The sequence below is a fragment of the Sebastes fasciatus genome, chromosome 4 (genome assembly GCF_043250625.1).
Source record: "Sebastes fasciatus isolate fSebFas1 chromosome 4, fSebFas1.pri, whole genome shotgun sequence".
In the NCBI taxonomy this organism is placed as follows: domain Eukaryota; kingdom Metazoa; phylum Chordata; class Actinopteri; order Perciformes; family Sebastidae; genus Sebastes; species Sebastes fasciatus.
The window spans coordinates 13,854,660-13,871,051 of record NC_133798.1 but is presented as its reverse complement, the minus strand read 5'-3'; the positions used below and the strand labels follow the sequence as shown (position 1 = coordinate 13,871,051).

The 16,392-nt window shown below is 40.9% G+C and overlaps 1 protein-coding gene across 1 annotated transcript; it reads left to right on the top strand.

The window, feature by feature from the left end:
- Positions 1 to 2,090: 2,090 nt before the first annotated feature.
- Positions 2,091 to 14,811, top strand: klhdc4 (kelch domain containing 4). Its single transcript, XM_074632128.1, has 13 exons — positions 2,091 to 2,344; positions 3,552 to 3,643; positions 4,879 to 4,957; positions 5,981 to 6,079; positions 6,521 to 6,657; positions 7,010 to 7,102; positions 8,301 to 8,463; positions 9,375 to 9,453; positions 9,579 to 9,787; positions 10,706 to 10,937; positions 11,044 to 11,226; positions 11,430 to 11,582; positions 12,704 to 14,811. Exons 1-13 carry the CDS (start codon positions 2,246 to 2,248, stop codon positions 12,874 to 12,876), a joined length of 1,791 nt encoding a protein of 596 aa, XP_074488229.1. The 5' UTR covers positions 2,091 to 2,245; the 3' UTR covers positions 12,877 to 14,811.
- Positions 14,812 to 16,392: the final 1,581 nt, after the last annotated feature.

Here is a 16,392-nt window from a genome sequence, read left to right as displayed (position 1 = left end):
GTGCTGTGATTGTAATTCAGGGCTTGTCAAGACGGGTGTTAGTAGCAAACAAATGCCGTATCAGGGTGTCAAGACGCTGTCCGGCTCATTATAGCACCTGTCGGTTCTCTCTGTGACATTCCACACACACTGAAGATAAATGGACACGTGTATTCAAACATGCAAACAATGAAAGCACATGGGAACACAGAGTGTGTGAATGCCCACACTACCACTCAGTACTAATCATAATCATCCTCATCGCCATCATCATCCTCATCATCATCATCAGCTTTGCTCCCTCCAACAATTGTTTTACATAGTTAAGCTGTTGGTTTCTGAACTGCTGAACTGGCTTAAAGCTTTAAGCAATTGTATGATACTTAGCTTAGCTTTACGATATATAAAATGGCCAAAGTGAAAAACTGCCCCAGAGCCCCAAACCCTGAAAACTTCGGGTTGTCTCTGTGTCAGTTACTTACTTTATAATTTGGGTCAATAGTGGCCGCCAGCTCTTTCTTGTCTTGGGGCCCCCTAGTGCATTAATCTGTCCCTATACATATATATTCATGCATATTCACATGCTTGTGTAAAAGATATCCTGTAATAGGTGAAACACATCTGACATCAAGGGAATATTAAAACCTTTTCCCACCACTTGAGACCAAATTTCAAAATTTTCTTCTGTCGCCCTGTGTTTTCTGGCCACACTTTAATCAGAATAAATAACATTCAACCATGAAAGTAACCACTGGCAAGCTGACTGTAGATAAAGATATATTCATATACAGTGGTAGACTCAGGCTGTCTGAGGAGCGGAGGTGAAAAACAAGGGCACCTGCATGCTGTGGGCACCTTAGAGGGCACTTTATCATGTTTTCTCTACTGGTACATAGAGGGCCCTTTATCATGTTTTCTCTACTGGTACATAGAGGGCCCTTTATCATGTTTTCTCTATTGGAAGGGCACCCGTTTCTTTGATTTTTCTTTTTTTTCCCTGTTAAAAGGTTTATTTGGGGGGTAGTTTTTCCTTATCCAATGAGAGGGTCGCAATGTAAAGGACAGAGGGTGTCGTATCCTGAGGCAAATTTGTGATTTTGGACTGTACAAATAAACTGACTTGACTTGACTTGACCCTAGAGGGCACTTTATCATGTTTTCTCAACTGGAAGGGCACCCTATAATCAGAATATCGTTCTTATGACTCTTAATCATATGGGGCTGTCTTCTACAGAGAATTAAATAGTGAAAATAAACTATTCTTAATTTTTCTGGGGACACCCTGGTTGCGAACCACTGCCCGAGTATCATGTTTTACTGTATGTACTTGAAGGTCACCCTAAACCAGGGGTCTGCAACCTGCGGCTCCGGAGCCACATGCGGCTCTTTAGCTCCTCTCCAGTGGCTCCCTGTGGTTTTATAAAAATGGAAATGAATAACTGTTTTTTGTTTACATTTTCATTCTTATTCATCATTGTTGTAGGTTTATGGTACGACGGTACGACGGAGTATTAAGGCCACATTGAGAAAAAATCGGAGATTTCGAAAATAAAGTCATAATATTATAAAGTGGTAATTTTATGTGTTATTTTCTTTTTCTCGTAAAGTTATGACTTTATTCTCGTAATATGACTTTTTTCTTGTAAAGTTATGACTTTATTCTCTTAATATTGTTACTTTTTTCTCGTAAAGTTATGACTTTATTCTTGTAATATTACAACTTTTTTCTCGTTAAGTTATGACTTTATTCTCGTAATATTATGACTTTTTTTTGTAAAGTTATGACTTTATTCTGGAAATCTCTGATGTTTTTTCCCTCAATGTGGCCCTAATACTCTGTAGTACATTTGCTCTTTGGCCCTCACTGCATTAGACTTATATACTATATACTTAGACTATAAACTGTGTTACCTTCATCACAATGATCAAATGTTTTGCGGCTCCAGACAGATTTTTGTTTTTCCCTAAAATGGCTCTTTTGATAGTAAAGGTTGCCCCAGACGGCCAAAGATCAGAGTTCAGTGTCAGTGTCAGCTCTACTACCGTCTGTGTGTCCTCCTTCACGCCAGAGGACGCTGTTACACGTCAACACGGTGCTTGCGTCAAGTTTGTTGCAGGAAGTAAATCTCTCTTTGCCACTCAGGAAAGAGGTTTCATTCCGGCATGCGAGTTTGTTTGGTTTCCCATGTGACACCGACTTGGTTTAAAATAACAGATAACACCCCGGTAATTGAACGGTATCTGTCAGAACATCACAGCAGTCATCATGGGCAAGAAAGGCAAGAAGGAGAAGAAGGTGAAGGGAGCAGAGAAGACTGCTGCTAAGATGGAGAAGAAGGTCTCAAAGAGGTCCAAGAGAGAGGAGGTAACTACTGCATTAACCCCAGATGTTAACATCTGTACCGCTCATATGGCACTAATCACTGTTATATGGTATGTTGTTTATATGTTGCTAAAAGTATTAGATATTGGTCTGTACTACAAATCCTAATTAAAATTAAACTCTCAAACTAAATTAGTTTAATCTAATAATGTAATGTAATTAACAAAACTGTCTATTATTAGGACTAGCAGTATTATTATTATTATTATTATTATTACTGGTAACTAAGGTCTTACTGTTAAATTTTTTTATGTAGACAATTTAATTATTTTTTAAATAATACATCCACAGAGCCTTTAGAAAGGTGCCAAATAAAAATATAACTTTTCCTGAAAAGTTTGGCAGGTCCAAATGTAATGTTTTATTTAATCTCTGTGGAAGATATCCAACATTTGGTTCCCACTTCTAACAATAATAATATTAATAATACATTTATTTATATAGCACTTCTCAAAACAGATGTTACAAAGTGCTTCACAAGACAATAAAAGCCGATAAATAGAGTAAAAGAAATATGGTAACTGCTAAAACAGAACATCACAGAACATATCAATAATAATAGAAGTGGTAAAATGGTAGGACAAGTTGATAAAACAAATATACAGTATATATACATAAATGTGTATAAATGTACACATGCGTCCAGAAACGGATGTATACATACATATATTTATACCCAGTCTTCTACTTATAGGAATGCTATCCTAAAAAATGTGGTTTCAAAAGTTTTTTAAAAGTGGATACAGAGTTAGATGATCGTATCTCTATAGGAAGTGCAGTCCAGAGTTTGGGAGCCCTGACAGCAAAAGCCAACAAGGCTTGAGCACCAATAATGAAACAACGTTAGTATCACGTGGTGTCTCTGGGTCGTCGGTTAGTGTGGAAAAAAAGGATAAATGGCTGAGATTGATGGTAAGTGCCTGGCAACGACTTGTTGTGAAGTTACAAAGTAAATGCAATGAATCAGAGGAAGGAGAATGTGACATCTAGTCGCTGAATGTTAGCAGTTTTATCAGTAGCACCTTTAACATCAGCAATATTACTAGGACCCAAAACATTCACTAATATTTAAAAAAAACATTTACATCCTTCTGGTTTTGTTCTTCCTTCCTTCCTTCCTTCCTTCCTTCCTTCCTTCCTTCCTTCCTTCCTTTCTTCCTTCCTTCCTTCCTTCCTTCTCTGTCTCCAGGAGGATTTGGAGGCTCTGATTGCAGAGTTTCAGAATCTGGATGCGAAGAAGACCCAAGTTGTAGAAACAACATGTCCACCTCCATCAGCAAGGTGAAAGACAATTTCAACTTTTTTTGTCCCTATTGGGAAATTTGTCTTGCATTTATAGACTTGACCATAGAACATAATAAAATACAAAAAACACACGCAACACTAGCTCAATATATCAATCATCAGATCTTGAGTACATCCTGCCATCATCAACTAGCCTAATCATCAGTGATTAAAGGGGAGCGTATCTATGTTCCTCAGCTTAATATCCTCTTAATATGACACATTAAGGAGACCTTTCAAACTTTTTCATGTTCTCAGCGATGTTTTTCCCTCGGTTTCCATAGGTTCAATGTATGTTTCCCTGGTTCAATATGTTGAATATGCCCTCAAATTTGCGGACAAGACCGTTTTCTTGATTTTTGACATTGATATCTCCACATTGGCTGAACAGATTCTTACCATTCAATCTGCATTTGAAACCCCGATCTCCCTTCGTTCTTTTGGAATTTGTACAGCAAAGACAGCCCTTACCAATCACTAACAATGTTAGTTTATATCAAGAGACACACATGCCCTGGGAACATATAGGGATGAGCCCATGTTCCAACCAAGCTAAACCGAGTAATAATAGTAAATGTAATGACGGACTCTACCATAGAGATGTAGAAGAGTATCATGAGTTTTCCATACAGTCCAATCTGTTCTAGCTTTAAAAAGGAAGTTGCAGTCGCCGATGGGCTGTTTCACAGATTTCTGTGGTGTCATTATGCTAAAAGGCTCATGCTTAGCAGGTATAGTGTTTATCATTCAAGGGGGGAAAAGGGAGTGGAGCACACTGATGGACACGCAGCCTTTAATTGGGCAAACAGTCTGTTGGTGCTAGTCTAGATGATGGCACGAGTTGAAGGTTCAAGGGATCACAGAAAGATTACAAATCTCATCCTGAGGGGGACATGCATGTATTTACCAAATTTCATGGCAATCCATCTAATAGCTGTTGAGATATTTGACTCAAAACCACAAATGTATCCTAATGGTGGTGCTAGTGCAAAAGTCAGGACATCATCAAAGTCAGTAAGATTCATCCTCCGAGAGAAAGGTGAATGTAGAACATGTTGTCCCAATCTCTCCAGCAGTCGTTGAGAGATTTCGCAGAAGTCCGGGTACATTCTCTGGGAGCCGTTAATGTCTGTGTCAGGGGGAGATGGCACCAATATGCATGAATCATGCCCGTCAGCCACGGTAGGAAGACGTACGTATCTCAGTCTCTGATGTCTTTTCATGTTTTTCAGATTGAGTGCGTCTCTCTCTGCCCATCCTGAGAAAGATGAACTCATCCTGTTTGGAGGAGAATTCTTCAATGGCAGGAAGGTAGTAGAAAATCCTCTGAATGACTGAATGAGTAGGTGATTAGATGATTCAACATGGTGACATTTAATCCGTGTCCACCAGCTACAGACTTTTTAGCAACTTCTTTAAAGCGGAAGCCGTCTTTATTCAAACAGTTGGTCAACTGAGATTTAGTTTATTCAACACTGTATCACAGACGAACACATTGTACAAACTGTTATGAAGCTTTTGTGCTTTGATGTAGGGCTGTCAAGCGATTCAAATATTTTATTGTGATTAATCGCATGATTGTCTATAGTTAATCGTGATTAATCGCAAATTAATCGCATATTTTTTATCTGTTCAAAATGTACCTTAAAGGTAGATTTGTCAAGTATTTAATACTCTTTTCAACATGGGAGTGGACAAATATGCTTGCTTTATGGAAATGTATGTATATATTTATTATTGGAAATCAATTAACAACACAAAACAATGACAGATATTGTCCAGAAACCCTCACAGGTACTGCATTTAGCATAGAAAATATGCTCCAATCATAACATGGCAAACTGCAGCCCAACAGGCAACAACAGCTGTCAGTGTGTCAGTGTGCTGACTTGACTATGACTTGCCCCAAACTACATGTGATTATCATAAAGTGGGCATGTCTGTAAAGGGGAGACTCCTGGGTACCCATAGAACCCATTTTCATTCACACATATTGAGGTCAGGGGTCAAGGGACCCCTTTGAAAATGGCCATGTCAGTTTTTCCTCGCCAAAATTTAGCTTAAGTTTGGAGCGTTATTTAACCTCCTTCTTGAAAAGCTAGTATGACATGGATACCACTGGATTCTTTAGGTTTAAAATTGAGTCCCCTACAACCTAAAAAATGCAAGTTGCGTTAATACGTTAAAGAAATTAGTGGCGTTAAAACAAAAACGTTTTTAATGCTTCATTATCACGTTAACTTTGACAGCCTTAGTTTGATGTGTTCTCCTCTTTTCCTGGTTTCCACTGAACAAATCCTTCATTTAAAAACCCCTCGTTGCCTTTTTTTGCAGACGTACCTGTACAACGATCTGTTTTTCTACAACATCAAGAAGAACAGCTGGGTGAAGTCAGACATCCCCAACCCTCCTCCCCCACGCTGCGCTCACCAGGTACGCCCACATAGAGGATCCTTAAGCCTCTTTTGGTGCACTCACTCTGTCCCTTTGTAAGTCCTCAGCTTTATTGTGTTATCTGATTCCCAGCAATAGTTTAAGTTACACAGCACCACTTCCAAGTAAGCAGGTGACTAATATTAATGAAAATACTGTGTTTAATAGACCCTGGTAGTTCTATATTTGCTCTACTGGAACATCATTTTGAAGTCCCTGATTGATTATGTGATTCTCCATTTACACCACAAGGGGGCAGACCGCTGTAGCACAATTCATAGGAAACTTTGGAACTTATCAGCAACGTCATCCCGGCTGATGGCCTGTTGCAAGAAAACCAGTCAAATCTGAGGACATCAAACGTCCTTATCTTATCTCGTTCTGTTTATGCTCCCCTCCTTTCTGTCTCACTCCTCCCTCCCTCCCTTCCTCCCCCCGTAGGCGGTGGTAGTTCCCCAGGGCGGGGGTCAGCTCTGGGTGTTTGGGGGAGAGTTTGCCTCTCCAAACGGGGAACAGTTCTACCACTACAAGGACCTTTGGGTGCTGCACCTGGCTACACACACGTGGGAGAACATCAAGTATGTGCAAAATGTTCATAAAAATAGATGCAATGATGAACGAAAGGCATCATAAATGGAAGTAATGATCAGCAGAGTGAACGCTTTAACGATGAGAGTGGCCAGAAATATTATTTCACATCAAAGTAATTTATGAGGAGATCTTAATTAGTTCATAATGTCCTGTAATGTAAGCCTTATCAGTAGATAAGTTGATTGCTTAGGCAATAAAATATTATAGCTCCATAAAATCACTGCTTGATTTAACATGTCCCATAGACGCACGGTGTTGTGGGTATTTACTTTGTATTTATAATGATCACATTACAGACATCAGGGTTCTGAAATGATTTCATATTTTGTGTTGTTCCAGGGCGCCCGGTGGTCCACCAGGTCGCAGCGGCCACCGAATGGTCCTCAGCAAGAAACAGCTGCTGGTGTTTGGAGGTTTCCATGAGAGCACCAGGTAGGCAGAAGGCTGCTGAATAATAAACAAGGACAATATGTCTGTAATGGAGTGGATGGTGGACAGGTACTTCTTTCATACCCGTAATGGGTGAAGGGAGTTTCATCTCTTCTAGTCAATACATCAAATGTAATAAGTTGAATTCATTCATAGGACACACTTGGCTCGCTGTATAAGTATAGAAAAAAAAAAGATATGTTCGTATTATTCAAATCAGTGGCTCTGCATTCAGTACGATTTAACTCACATTTTGTCAAATTCTTAAATCATTTAATTATTTGTGACTTTGATGAAACAAGTGGGGCAACCTGTAGCTAACTACAGTAATTGCTTAGTGTTACATTAATATAGGTAATTTGTACCAATTCCATCTTAACAAAGCTAGCCTCTAGCAATTCAACATCCAGTTATTGCTAATTATGTAATGATGCTGGTAGTGAAATGTTAATTCTCTATTTTAGCTACATAGCACGATTTTCAAAGGAAGGAGGTGCCTCGGATTACTTGTGACAAATCTCGGGTATGGCTGCCCTTTTTGCCAGGGCTGGGATGATACGCCTATCTTCTAATTTGATACTATCACGATACTTGGGTGCCGATTCAATATGTATTATGAGTCATTAAGTATTGTGCTTCAATATTACAATTTATTGTGATTTTTATTTACCTTTTTAACACTAGACCAGGGGGAAAAGTTGAATCGCGCACTTCTAGGGACTTTTAGTTTGGAAAATATCTAAATGAATACAGAAAATGTTTGATTTTCAGCATTTATGTAGTCAGAGATGTCCTGAAGTCAAATATATCAGTAGTTGTCAGGCATTATTTATTAATTCTTCTCCAGCAACCCAAAAATCAAAGAATAAAGACATTTCCCTCACAAATTAGTGGTATTTACTTTTTAATTTCTAAGGGACATGTAACATGTTTTTATACTTTCCATATATGTGGAATATAAGTGGGCGTTCCTGTACCGCACAAACCAATCAAAGTAGTGTAGAGCATGACAGGAACGCCCCCCCCTTCCCCTTCCCCGTGCCTGCAATCAGACCCGTCTCATCTCCTTACAATAGGTCATAGAGTTGACACTCCTCAGGCTCTTTAATGTATCAAATCCTTCTGTTTCAATTTGTGATTCAGTTTCAGCCTTTCCTCTCCTCTCCTCTCCTCTCCTGCTTCCCCTCTCCTCCCCCTGTAGGGATTTTATCTACTACAATGACATCTACTCCTTTTCCCTGGACACCTTCTCCTGGTCACGCCTTACTACGTCGGGCACCGCCCCCGCCCCACGCTCTGCCTGTCAGATGACCTCCACGCCCGACGGCATGGGTGTCATCATCTACGGGGGATACTCGAAAGTGGTGAGTGTGTGTGTGTGTGCATGTGTGCCACTCCCATCTAACTATAAAGCAAAGAAATCTCTCTCTGTCTGTCTGTCTGTCTGTCTGTCTGTCTGTCTGTCTGTCTGTCTGTCCTTCGCATATCTCGAGAACCGCTCATCCGATCAGCTTCACACTTGGCGGGTGTATTGCTCAGGACTCCATGGAGTGCAGTGACGAATGTGGTGCAATTTGGCCAGACGGTGGCGCTATAACAATGCACTTAACGTTTTGGCCTGTAACTTTTGAACCCTAAGTCTCAGAAACAAAATTCTTATTTCCTGGATTTTGTGGGTCTGAATCTATCCACATAAGCCACGCCCATTTACATCTAGATTGATTTTCCGCAATTTTGAATTTTGTCCAAATCAGATTTTTTGCTACTACTCCTGCCAATTTTGAGCAATCATCACCAAATTTGGTACAGTACATCTCTGGACCAAGCCTGTAATAGTTGCTTTTTGGGATTTTTGATGTCCCATACAGTTTTACTATAGCTGGCCCTCAAAGTTAGCTCAAAAGCTGTGGGCAGGGCTTATATTGCAAAAAATGACATATCTCCTGGATGCGTTGTGTTATTGCCACCACATTTGGTGGACATGTGAAGATATAATGTTTGAGTGACCATGACAAATTTGGTGACATTTGGCCAATAGGTGGCGCTGTAGCAGCATCATCTAATTACAAACGAAGGAATCTCTGTCTGTCTGTGTATGTATGTATGTATGACTGCCCTTCGCATATCTCGAGAATCATTCATCCAATCAACTTCAAGCAGCCATACCACGGTTAGGGGCCAAGCAATCGACCCGTTTCCGACGGGCATGCAAATATTGATAATACATAACTTTTTGTGATGTGGTCTGCCTAATTGTGTATGTGTGTTTATCTAGAGAGTCAAGAAGGATGTAGAGAAGGGCACCATCCACTCTGACATGTTCCTTCTCAAGCGAGAGGGTAAAGATGGCCAAGGTACAAAGAACTTACAGTATATTATTGAAGACAACACAAATGATGAACATTAATAGAAATCGACCTGCTACCGTCCTTGTTTCTTATTTTTTGTGACTCGTCGTGACTGTTTCTCTGACCTCCAGAGAAGTGGTCGTGGTCCAGGGTGAGCCCCTCTGGGAACAAGCCCCCTCCTCGCTCTGGTTTTTCTCTGGCGGTGGGCCCAGCCGGGCGGGCGGTGCTGTTTGGTGGGGTTTGTGATGAGGAAGAGGAGGAGACACTGGAGGGCGACTTCTACAACGACCTCTACCTGTATGACACAGTGAAGAACCGCTGGTTCCCCGGAGTGCTCAGGGTAAGCTACACGGCCATGAAGCTGCTGAATGAATGAATGTTTGTTTGGATGAGAGGATGTGTTTTGGCTCCAGACTCTGTTCTGCGTATATTGTAAAGATTTTAACAGCACTACTACTGTTAAAGATACTGCTTATCAATCCGATACTTTAACGGTAGTCTTGATGGTTCTTTTTGTTGTTTTTTTTAAGAGAAAAAATTAAACAAATTAATAACAGACTAACATTGCTTTATTTTGTCATATGTACTGTATATAAATTAACATTTGAGTAGCAACTGCAACAGCATTGTTTTGAACAAATCACTTATATTATAATTAAAATGTAAAATAGATCAAATAAACCATTATTTATAGTATACGAAACGGTCATGTTTTGAACAAACCACTATTATAAACTGTAATGTGATGATGGGTGGGGCAGCGAGGGATGAACTACGAGCTAGTCTGTCGAAAAACGGTGCATTTGTCCACCTGTACCTGATGCACTTTGGCTAGATGTTTTGATTGGAAAATGCATCATTGACGAATGTTTTAATCTTATTACAAATTAGAAACAGAGTTTGTGAGATCAAAGGTGCAAGATAACGTTTATGTAGCCTCAATAATTCAATAGGAAATCAATTTTCACGGCAGCTACTGTTTTATCTTTATTTGCGACAATTACAAGGTAAACAGTAGAAACGCTATTCAAGTTACAGAGTAATCTGCCAGGAATGTGCGCTTGCATGTTTGTGATTGGCCAACGCAGGGCCTTGCCGGATAACGTTGCGTTGCAGCAAAAGTTGAGCCTGGTTGAACTTTTTTGCTGGACGCTGCTTGACTGGCTTCATTCAAATGAATAAGAGGGCTGCAGCCTGGATAGACCGATGCCTCGACCGATGTCTGCGATTATTAATCGTTTTATTTCTGTCTGTCCAGGGAAATAAGTCTGAGAAGAAGAAACGAAGAAGGGGGAAGAAGGCTGGAGCAGAGGGGGAGGGAGCAGAGAGGAAGGAGGGGGAGGAGGAGGAGGGGGCACTTCAAGGACCCACTGAGGTCATCAAGGAGATTGTCACTGAGGACGGTACAGTGATGACCATCAAGGAAGTGATCCCTGGAGCTCAGGAGGAGGAGGAGGAAGAGGAGGAGGAGGAGGATGAGGAGGACGATGGCAAGATTACACACACTAAACAAATTTAAGATGTGAAAAAACAGAGCGAAAATATAGATTGGTTTGAAAATCACGTTTTCTTTTTTTTCAATCTCCTCCGGTTCAGCCTCGGCCCCCCTGGTGGAGCCCTGCGCGAGGTCCAGTGCCATGGCAACGGCGCGTCAGGGCAAGCTCTTCCTGTACGGAGGGATGTTCGAGGTTGGCGACCGCCAGTTCACCCTGAACGACTTCTACTCTCTGGACCTCAACAAGATGGAACAGTGGGAGGTTCTGGTGGAAATGGACCCAAGTGAGTGGACATGTCAAGAATGCAAAAGCGAAGTAACGCACGTAGACAAAAAATGATATGAAATGTACTCCGTGTCAGCTCAGCAGGTGGTTCTGAAGCAGCCAGTCTGAATATGTTGTGATGCAGGAGAGGAGTTGGAGGATGATATGATGGGACAGAACTGCGTGAGGTTTCATTTCGATTTATGATGTTTTTCTCCACAGAGACACAGGAGTGGCTGGAGGAGTCTGAGTCAGAGGAAGATGAGGAGGAGGAGGAGGAGGCGGCGAAAGGAGCAGAAGGGGAGGAAGAGGAGAAGGCGAAAGGAGCAGAAGGGGAGGAAGAGGAGTCTGAAGAGGAAAGCGAGGATGAGGAAGGCAAGGGATTATTCTGCCTCTTCACTGTCTCCTAATTGACTGTCTTTCTTTTCCACTTTACCCTTTCATGCAATTTCTAATGAGCAACAAGCACATTATGTAGATCAGGATATTCTTGACATTAAACAGATATAACGTATACCAATCTTCCAAACAAATGTGAAAATTAGGGCTGTCGATCGATTAAAATATTTAATCACAATTAATTGCATGATTGTCTATAGTTAATCGCGATTAATCGCAAATTAATCACACATTTTTTATCGGTTCAAAATGTACCTTAAAGGGAGATTTGTCAAGTATTTAATACTCTTATCAGCTTGGTAGTGGACAAATATGCTGCTTTATGCAAATGTATGGATATATTTATTATTGGAAATCAATTAACAACACAAAATAATGACACATATTGTCCAGAAACCCTCACAGGTACTGCGTTTAGCATAAAAATATGCTCAAATCATAACATGGCAAACTCAATCCCAACAGGCAACAACAGCTGTCAGTGTGTCAGTGTGCTGACTTGACTATGACTTGCCCCAAACTGCATGTGATTATCATAAAGTGGGCATGTCTGTAAAGGGGAGACTCGTCGGTACCCAGAGAACCCGTTTTCATTCACATATCTTGAGGTCAGAGGTCAAGGGACCCCTTTGAAAATGGTCATGCCAGTTTTTCCTTGCCAAAATGTAGCGCAAGTTTGGAGCGTTATTTAACTTTTGCGACAAGCTAGTATGACATGGTTGGTACCAATGGATTCCTTAGGTTTTCTAGTTTTAGGTTTTTGCCTGGTAAAAGTCCACCTCCATGTCTACCTCCATGCCCACGGTTTGCAACGTAGGATTTCTGTTCAAATTTAGCATTAACCTTAAAGTAATAGTTCGGGGGTTTTGAAGTGGGGTTGTATGAGGTATTTATCCACAGTTGGTGTTTTACTTACAGTAGATGGCGGTCAGTACGCCCCCAGCTTGGAGAAGCAGACAGGAGTACCAGCTCCTTTTAAAGTGATGTTTGATTTGGCAGGAAACCAGCTAGAAGCTGTTCTCAGTAGATCTGACCATGATCTTTTAAAAATGTTACCAGCAACTTTAACCTCTCTACCTGTGTGTTTGTGTTTCTAGATGAAGAGGAGCATCCCGCAGTGCAGGAGGGAGAGACAGTGACGGATTACCAAACCCGAACAGAGCAGTACTGGATGGGACTGGCACGTGCCAACATGGGCGCCGACGCCAAGGACAAAAAGGTTGCTAAGGTTGCCCTCGCCATGGCTAAAGTCTTCTTTGAAGACCAATAGTGGGATACGCCAAACTGTTTGTGTCTGTGTGTGTGTGTGTGTGTGTGGGGGGGGTGTGTGTGTGTGTGTGTGTGAAATATGTTTTTGTAATTACCTTTTATAAAACATATCATTTGAACAGTACTGCAAATAATTCAGTAATACAAACTGAATTTCATTCATGTTTAAGACAGAAAACAAAAGCCCTTTATTTTCTCCCACTCAAATTAAATTTGAATATATGGACTATTTTCCGTTTATGAATATACCATTACATCAGATGGTAGATTATGTTATGCTTTTAGTAACGCTTTTCTGTAACTTCACTAGATAATATTCAACGTTGACATTTTTTAACTAAACTGGGAAAAAAAAGTTCGGAAATTTGTGTTTGGTGAATTATTTCTCTGTTGTTACAATGCTAATTGGCATTGTATTTTACATCGTTGGAAAGCCTGTTTATTTACCTTCGCAATGATGTCCAACTTGTAAGGATCATGCATTTGTGGGATGAGCAGCACAGCTGATTATGTGGGTAGCGCACAAGAAAAATTTGCCAAAATGCTGATGTCAATTTTGAGACCAGTGTGTGTGGTGAAGCAAAGTAAAGCACACATTAGTGTTTAAATACCTGGAGCCATATCTTAGTATAGTTTAGCATTGAAATTAAATTGCATGTGGTTTTGGTTTGTGAGGACTGAGGGGTTGTACATACTGCTAAGTTGAACAGCTTCTCGATGACATGGTTCTTTGTTTACACGTGTTCTAAAATCCATCAAACGTTTCTGTAGCTTTCCTCCTTTACTGTTTACCATCCCGTCAGTGATGTTACTGTGGGTGTTGTACTGTACTGGAGAACAGAGAGCTGTGTAGCAAACCACCAGAAGTGCCAGAGCTACAACTTGTCTCCACTTAAACCTGCTTTAGATGGGGGCAGCAGAACAAGCTGTAAACACAACATTGACGTATTACCATCGTGTAAAGTTGATATTGGCAAACGGCTTCTTAATCACACACCAAGCAGATACTGAGCAACATTACCACTCATTTGGAGTTGTGTTTCTGGACACCTGACAAATGTAAGTCCAATGTTCACTCTCCTTTTATATCTGTTTCTAGGTTCCCCAACTAGTTGGTTGAAATTTAGTGCTAAGCAGGAAGCGTACAGTTTTTTTACTGAAAACAAGGTTGATAAGAGCGGTGAGAGTTTGGGCTGAACGATTTTCAAAAAATATCTAACTGCGATTATTTTGACTGATATTGCAACTGCGATATAATTTGCGATATTAGAGGAAATGCAAATTTTTACATCATTATTCTCATTTTCATGAAAACATATTAAAATGATTATGGTGTGATTTTTGTGGGGATCTGTACCAAACAAAGATATTTTCTTACGTCTGTAGAATATGATGTGTAGGCCAGGACAGCTCTGCAGCACTGCAATATTTAATCGGTTATTTCATTGCGATTTCAAAATTGCAGTAGGCCATTATTGCGATTTCGATAAAATTGATTAATTGTTCAGCTCTAGTGAGAGTGAACCAAAACATTAAAGTTGCAGGCCCTAAAGCCAAAACAATGAGCTGAAAGACACTAAAAAGTTCAGTAGAGCTGAGGGGAACTGTAGTTGGGTGATAATTGTCTTTGAGTTTGTTTACACATAGTCATGTGATGCATTGTTAGTATGATAATATTGATTAGTGCAGCCATTGGTGATTAAACACGTCATTATCTTTTGCTAATGTTTTAATGCATCCAAAAGTTGTTGTGTTTCCTGCTGCAAGAGGACGCTTTTTCACAGTTTACAATAAACATGATCCTATTGTGGTGAGCTTCTAAAGGTGGTAATACAAAGTGAGGACAAAATTGGAAAGACAATGCACGTCTGATTATGCATCAGAGTAATGGGAGTACATTTTCTTTAGTAAAAGAAAAATAAATGACTACAGCATGTGTTTGCAAATTTTATTTTTTAAATCAGATTTTCAACACTGATAAATTCCCAAATATGTTTGAAAAAGGCAATATTTAGTGCCTTTTAAAGACCATGTTTTTGTTGTGCAGACTGTTGTTTTTGTCATGAAACATTTCACACAGAACGCGAATAGCGATGTACTTTTTCCCGGTTGATTTTTCTGATCTTTCGCACCGCGAATAAAGGCATCAACAAATAACAGATTGAGTTGTGCCCATAGACTGTATGAAATATTTATGTAGTCTCCGTGACATCACCCATAGATTTCTGAAGAGCCATTGTGAAGCTCAAAGTGGGCTGCTCCAGCGACGACACAGCCAAACTCCTGGCTAATCCAAAAATGGGCAAAGAGGTGGAGCGGTGGTGGAGCTGAGGCGGGCCCGGGTGATGCAGCAGAGGAGACGGCTTGCGGCAAGTGACCTGAGACAGCACCCACCTGTCACTGAAAGCGGCCACGCCCTCAATTATGCTTAACTTAAATGGGTAAGTCATATAAAAAGTCCCCCCGTACAGTTGTCATGAACGGGGAAATTAGCTGAAGGGACCAAACTGTTTTTTTGTACCAGGCTGTAAGCAGGTTTATTTCTGATGTGAAGTTTGTCACTTTAACATGGGGGTCTATGGGGATACACCGTTCGTAGCTATACCTTCAAAAAGTAAATGCACTGTAATTGGTACATATTCCACGAAATCAATTTGTATGTAATCCACTTAATTGTAAACAAGTATAAATAGCGGCTAACGCCACATAGGGATGAGGTCGGGGTGGATGGGCGGATCAAATAACACTGGATTTAACTTTCCCGGAAAGCCTCGCTAAGTTGCTTCTTTCCTCACCACTTCTGCTTACTGGGCCCTTCTTTATCTCCATATTGCTGTAGATAACGGCTTCATCGATATAAGGGTTTGGTGTGCCCCCTGTAGATGGCTAGCAGCAACACATGTCCTTTGTCTTGAGTTTCACACCTCTATAACAAGCGAGGGGGAGAATAGGAAGCGAGGAACGTGAGCTAAGCAGAGGAGCGACGGTATTGAGCAATCATCAGATGATGAGAGGGATATGAGGGGATGGAGAGCAGGGGAAGCAGTGCGGGTGAGAAAGATGGGACGACGAGACAGTGGCGGCTACAGCGGGGAAGAGAAGGGAGAGGAGGAGCAAGGGATGCGGGGAAGGAGGAGGGGACGAGTGCACGACGTGTCAGGGAAGACATCAGTCACTGTGCGAGCACCAGCCTATCCCTCTGACCTATTTTATCCTCCATCAGCATGTTGAACGAGGGATGAGAAGAGGCTGATGAATAATAGAGGAGAGGGAGAGATGGATGAGAATGAGGCTGCCTTCCTCTTGTTCTCTTCTCCCTCCTTCCCAGCCCCTCTTCTCCCTTTTTTTTCCCAGCGACCCCCTTTTTTATTTTAACTCTGGGACAAGAAAAGATTTTATAAATAACTAAAGACGAGATTTTTTTGGGTGCACTGCTGACGTGGTGGCACGTAGCGTGTAATCGTCAGAGACACGTCAGTCGTGAATGTGTGTGTGAGAAAGAGAGAAACTTGTAGAA